The sequence below is a fragment of the Saccostrea cucullata genome, unplaced genomic scaffold, assembly GCF_032062105.1.
Source record: "Saccostrea cucullata isolate Sc308-1 unplaced genomic scaffold, CSIRO_AGI_Scuc_v1 ctg15286, whole genome shotgun sequence".
Lineage (NCBI taxonomy): Eukaryota > Metazoa > Mollusca > Bivalvia > Ostreida > Ostreidae > Saccostrea > Saccostrea cuccullata.
This window is the reverse complement of record NW_026918264.1, coordinates 7,573-14,523: the sequence shown is the minus strand read 5'-3', so window position 1 is coordinate 14,523 and position 6,951 is coordinate 7,573. Positions and strand designations below refer to the sequence as shown.

The 6,951-nt window shown below is 36.0% G+C and overlaps 1 protein-coding gene across 1 annotated transcript; it reads left to right on the top strand.

Moving 5' to 3' along the window:
- The first annotated feature begins 3,506 nt into the window (after positions 1-3,506).
- Positions 3,507-6,511, top strand: LOC134260887 (tripartite motif-containing protein 3-like). Its single transcript, XM_062743421.1, has 2 exons — positions 3,507-3,616; positions 4,779-6,511. The coding sequence occupies exon 2, from the start codon at positions 4,791-4,793 to the stop codon at positions 6,474-6,476; it is 1,686 nt and encodes a 561-aa protein (XP_062599405.1). The 5' UTR covers positions 3,507-3,616; positions 4,779-4,790; the 3' UTR covers positions 6,477-6,511.
- Positions 6,512-6,951: the final 440 nt, after the last annotated feature.

Below are 6,951 nucleotides of genomic sequence, written 5' to 3'. Positions count from 1 at the left end.
CATCAAAAGCTTAATTAATACAAGCACATGTAACTTTTCTCAACATAGTCACTGTGTTCCTCAATGCATTTCTTATGTCGCTTTAAACGATCATAAAAATGTACATAAAATGTTCAGGTTTCATCCCTAAATTAATATTTAACAATGCTTGCCTCATATTCTTCAATCATCGAACCTATGTTCGTGTAAAGACGATTTTTAACAGAAATATACAGCAAAATCAAGTTACGAAATTATTATTTTTACAGCAACGAAATCTCAGAATGATGGTTTTCCTTCACACATGTCATCCTGTAAACTGTTTCTTCTGTCCGAAAACATTATATGCCACTTACATACTGATGAACGGCTTCTTTTACTATGTTTTCCCGATTGTTTACAGAATGTATTGGTCTCGATGTTTTTTTCTGAATATCTTCGTAACATTTTATCACTGCTCCACCTATTGCTAAAAGGTCCCTTTCTTGAATGATTCAGATCCGTCTTAATATGTTCTAACTTGGATTGCTCAGCCATTTCCAAACTTTGAACATTCAAATTTTGTAGGTTTGATGTGATAAGGGGACGACCATTTGATTTTGAGGGGGGGGGGGCTGGCAGATTTTGGAAATAAATTATCTGTCCCTGAAAGTGTAGAAAATAAATAATCTGTCCTCCTCTGCAAAGAAAATAAATAATCTGACCTTGACTTATGATATTCAAATATTGTGAAAATACCTCTTTATTTCCGTGTAATTTAACCTCAGAATCTTTAATTCAGCATTTTTTTTGGCTCGCTTCGCTCGCCATTTAAGAACCAATTAATAAAATCAGATTACCAGACTGGATACTTGTAGTCAGTTGTTCAACATGACAATGTGCACTCAGTAGATGTGATGAATCACTTTAAATACAAGCCAATTCTTAAACACCACAAAAGATAAATTTTCTTGTCAAAGAATTATACTTCCCGATTAATTAATTCAAGGTATACAGTGGCAAATTTAAGGAAGGCATACATGTGTATGACCCAGGATCCCCTAAAATATCAAAGTATGATATGAATTATATTAATATTGCCATACTTTAGTACAATACCAATATTTTTGTGCCTAGTTTTACTCTTAAAATACACAAAAACCCAAGAGCTTCAGGGGGCTTCGCCCCCTGGGCCCCCTTCATTCAAAGTAAGATATGACTAGTATTAATTATGTCATACTTTGGAACATAACTAACCAATTCCTACATAATTGTGCCTGGTTTTACTCTTAAAATACACAAAAATTCACGAGCTTCAGGAGGCTTCGCCCCCTGGACCCCCTTCATTCAAATTATATGACCAATATTAATAATGTTATACTTTGCTACATAATAACCAATACCACTATAATTGTCCTGGTTTTACTCTTAAAATACCCGAAAACCCAAGAGCTTCTGCGGAATTTCCTTCCCTTGGCCTCCACCAGTGCTTCGCCCAGGACCCACTGGGGGCCTTAAGGCGGCCCCAGACCTCTTGCCTTAACGAAGTAATACACGCCCCCCCCCCCCCCTCCTGTATCCGCCTATGGTATATAAATGATTAGTCTTTTAGAAACAATCGATCAAGGTACGTAAGACAAAGAAGAAAATAAATAATCTGTCCTCGATAATCTTGAAAATAAATAATCTGTCCTTGACAGGCATGAAAATAAATAATCCGTCTCAAAAAAATTTGCTAGGCTCCCCCTCAGAATCAAATGGTCGTTCCCTAACTTCTGTGAACCTCATGATATAAAAATTCTTCCAGATTTTTGCAGAATTTTATAAAAAACAAATGAAAATTATAAACTGATGAATATTTTTTTAATTAAAATTTTGTGGAGCGGCGGAGGTCTCCATTCCAAGTCTAATTAAGAAGCCATAATTGTTATTAATCATTTGAAATTGAATTAAATTTCGCATTTTTCAAATCACAAATATTAAAGTATTAGAAATAGGCTAATAATAAATATCAATGACACAACTTTCATTTCATTTTTGGCTTGTCCACGAACTTTACGGACAACCATCGTACATGTACTACAATTTAAAGACGTGTACATTGCCCTAGTGTTGTGTTGATTAATAACAGTGTACTTACAACAGCTGGCCAGACAGGACACCCCTTCCACTTTACCCATACAATGTCTTTCTTCTCAATTGTCACTGAAATACAAAACATAGGTAATCAAAGATTACGAAGCTCACCTCAACAAGTGTTATTAGTTTAGGTAATGCAAATCTCACCTCATATTTTCTTAATAGGGTAGTTAGTACTGTAAACCAACTTTTTTTCGCGACGACTTTATTTCGCTATTAACAAGGGATAAACCAGTTCGCAATCAAGCCTATTTGCATCTGTTTATAATAGACAAATATACTATGAGGACCGGTTCGCAGTGAGAAATATTCGCGATGACGAATTTCGCGAAAAGTTCTCACCGCGAATAAAAGCTGGTTTACAGTATTTATCCCGACAACAATATTCTTGCAAGTTCTGTTTAACCTCTTACATGGCATATAGACATTTCTACGTGTGTAGCATGAAAAACATGTATGGTGCAAATAAATATTCATTACTTTGTTAATACTGCAGATATCAAGGACTTGAAGTTCAATTAATTGGATTGATCTGTTCCCAAAAAGTGTAACCTGGTCTCTTGTATGGAAAATATAGGACAGATCCAGCATCTGAAGCAAGTCTGGTAGTGTCCATCCCTAGATGCATCATCCGTGCAAGTTTGGTTCAGGTAGGGCTTATAGTTACTTGGGAATGGACCTGCTCCAAAAATTTTAACCTGGTTACTCATCTGGAAAACGTAGGTCAGATCCAGCAACCGAAGCAAGTCTGGTAGTGTCTATCCCTAGATGCACTATCCATTCAAGTTGGTTCAGGTAGGGCTTATAATTACTTGGGAAAGGACTTGCTCCTAAAACTTTAATCTGGAATGCCGACGCCGGGGGTATAGCATAAGCTCATCTCGACTTCGTCAAGATGAGCTTACAATTAGAACAAAATTAAAATCCTTTGTGATGATAATTGTACCTTCATTTGTAATATGAAATTAAAAGCAATATAACTGAGAAATCAAAACACTTTCTGTGGATTGGAATGTGTTCTTTACAAGTAAAATGCATCACAAATATTAGATGACTCTAGTATTTAGTAGTAAAATGCAAATTTATATCTATTTCATCTTTTCCTTATTACCCAAATTGTAACATTTTGGGCTAAAAAATTACTGAAGTTTTAAACCAATTTCATGAAAGCTACATCTACCAGTATTTCTTCAGCACTCTTTGACACTTTGTGGCAAGTTAGCTTGTAATTGGTCCGATTATATTACTTGTGGAGAAAGTGCATTTAGCTAGCTTTTGTGAAAGTATGGGACAGTTATGATGAATCCATGCAATTAAAAAGGAATTGGTCTACATATATTTTATGAAATAAATCTTGCATTTTAAACAACATTTGAATTAAGCAAGGTATTTAAATCCCCTTCTAGACCAGGAAGTATAAACACCTGACAGGTAGATAATACAGGTGTGTCACATAATTAGAGTGTATAGAGACTGCACTTGGAAATCGATCAAGGACGGCCGCCATTACTGAAGTCAGGTAGGAAATAGAGGAGGTTTTTTCTGTGATTATGAAATGTTCACAAAATCACTGAAAATGAATTCTCATAGTCTTTAATTATTGGAAGAAAAATTTCTGTTACGCTTTATCTCTTATCCACAACTCCTCTTATACTAAGGAGTATAATTTAATGAAACTTTCACCGAATCTTTATTACATATTGCCATTGTGCACCTCCTATGTTACTTTTTTATTCAACACGTATTTTAGGTTTCCATTGCCATTATATTCTATATTTATATCCTATGACGTCAAATATAAAAGCTTCTTGATGAAATTTGATATCACAGAGTTATTCCTCTTTACACGTAACCGTAAAACAATAGCAAAACAGGACATTATGGGAGGCAGAGGGTATCATTTAGTGAGCTCATTGCTCAGAGTACCTCTAGTTTTGGACAATAGTCCTTTGCTGATTTTTAATATGAAATTTTTCCTAAACACATTGCTTAATTGGTTTCTCCACTTTTTGTTGCCTCAAAGTTAAACTCTGGCAAATTCTTAAATAAAGATTTACAGAAAACTTTGTGTAAGACCCCCCCCCTCCCCCCAAGACGATGACTTTGGGCATTTTATGTTTTTGGGTTTTTTTTGAGTTTTTTTTGTTTGTGAATTTTGTTAGCCTTCACCCTTTCTTTTGAAAAAAAATGCTCTTGGTATGAAATTACAAAATTTGTCCATCTATATCTGCCTAATGCATCTTACCCACAAACCCATTACCAGTGTTTAAAAACCCTGCGTCTGACTGCTCGAGACAGATATTTGTTATGGCCAAACAGATCTGCACGTATCGACGCCCCACTGGAAATGTAAAATTTTTCCATAAATCAAAATAAAGATATTTGAGTAGACTTTCTCAAATCAACTAATATTACTGGTTGCTAAGTGTAATGTTAACAAGCAAAGAATTGAGTAAAATTCATCAGCCTAGAGGTCCCGGGTAGATTATATAGTGAGCTGGCCCCATTCACATTACTACTAAAACAAACTTATAAAAGATTTTTTTTCGGGCTAGTACATTTTTGGCAGGGATGACAACTTTCACTAGCAATCAGCCCTGCATGTCTAGCTAATTTTACAGCGAGTTTCAAACACTGCCAGTACATGGATTTATCATTAATGTTTAATTTTTATGCTTTAGAAACAAAATCTAATGATGGACCCCCGTACCAGTGCCCAGGACGTGATACGATGTGACCTGTGTGAGACCGCTGTGGTACAGATGCACTGTGATACATGTCTTGTCAACCTGTGTAAGGCCTGTGTGGGAGAACACATCTCAACAGATGAATCCAAAGACCACAAAGTCGTCAAATTTCAGTCCAGGAAATCTACCCCCCTATACCCTGGATGTACAACTCATGAAAAACAACAAAGTGTCATGTACTGTAAGCAATGTGACATTCCAGTCTGCATCAGCTGCATTGAATCAAATGAACATTTAGGTCATGAATTATCTAAAATCTTGCGAGTTCTGGATGAAAAGAAAGAAAGAATAACAAAAGAAAGAAATGAATTAAATGGAACCATTTACCCCACCTACCAGGACATTGCCTCTGATGTACAAAACAGAATGAGTCAGTTAGAAAAGGAATATGGAGATCTCTCAACAGCCATAACAAAACATGGAGAGGACTGGCACAGAGAAATTGACAAACTTGTCAAGAAACTTAAAACTGAAGTTGATGAGATAAAAAACACACAGTTACAAACTCTACAGAAACATCTGGATGAAATAAACAAGACTATGTCTGACATCAAGGGAGAAATCGATACAATTGACATTGCTACAGACACAAAGGACTTGTCAGAACTATTTAGTGTCACATCCAGTGTACATATATATAAAAATCTTCCAGAGAAAATAATGCCATCTTTACCCAAATTCATGCCCCAAAAAATACACAAAGAAGAACTTTTCAAACTATTTGGAATCTTATCATCAAGTTCTTTAACTTCAGTTAAACATGGCTACAGCATGAAGACAACACAGAAATCACCAGAAGCTGGATCCTCTCCTCTAGTCAAACAGCTGCTTGATGAACCAGAGACTGTCACCACCATAAACACTGGGTATAGAAGCCTTTACAATGTGGCCTGTCTGAGTGATGAAGATATCTGGACAAGTGGAAGTGACAGTACCATGAAACTCTACAGCATCAGTCAGGGATCACTACTCAAGTCAATCAAAACCAAGTCAGGGAAGATGCCATCTGGCATAGCAGTGACAAAAAGTGGAGATCTAGTTTATAGTGATGATAGAACTGTGAACATTGTGAAGAATGAGAAGATAGAGAAGGTGATCAGACTACAGAACTGGAAACCTTACGGAGTCTGTAGTACCTCCTCTGGTGACCTCCTGGTTATCATGGAAAGTGATAATGACAGACAAACAAAAGTTGTCCGTTACTCTGGCTCCACAGAGAAACAAACCATTCAGTTTGATGATAAACGTAAACCTCTCTATTCATCTGGTCCTTATTACAGATACATTACTGAGAACAGGAACCTGGATATTTGTGTGTCTGACATTGCAGCTGGAGCAGTAGTGGTGGTCAATCAGGCCGGGAAACTAAGATTCAGGTACACTGGACATACTCCTACTCCAAAGAATGAACCATTCCGTCCAGTAGGAATCACGACAGACAGTCAGAGTCACATCCTTACAGCTGATTATGACAATCACTGTGTCCACATCATAGACCAGGATGGACAGTTCCTCCGTTATATAGACTGTGGACTGAGTGATCCCTGGGGACTGTGTACAGATACAATTGCGAATTTGTTCGTTGCTCAAAATGGAAACAAACAAGTGAAGAAAGTTAAATATCTGCAGTAAGATGTAAAACTGTGCTGTTTTGTATATAAGTTATAAATAAAGTATTATAAAAATAACTGATATAAGAAAGATAGTAGTTATAAATGATTTAAAATGAAGGTTTCTGTCATGGGAAAAATATGCAGTATACTTTGAAATCACTAACGTTCGTAGGGGGTTTTTAGTTGTTTTTCAAGGTTTGGAGAGACCCACAAATTCAAGACCACCACAAAATATAAAATTTGATATGCATTACTAATAAATATTAATTCTCCATCCAAGAATTCAAATCCCCACAAACCAAAATTTCTCCCTAAAACCTCGAAAATTTGACCCCACGAATTTGTGATTTTACAGTATTTAGAGCGACACCCTAATCATAAACATGCAATGGAACACATGGCATAAAAAATGGTGAGAACCCCAAAAATGTGTCCATTTTTTTCAATAAAAACAGCAGATTTTAAATTTTTTTTAAGAATAATAGACACTGCAT

Bases quoted from the DNA above. Each gene is read 5' to 3' on its own strand.
- LOC134260887 (XM_062743421.1), top strand. From the start codon at position 4,791: ATGATGGACCCCCGTACCAGTGCCCAGGACGTGATACGATGTGACCTG.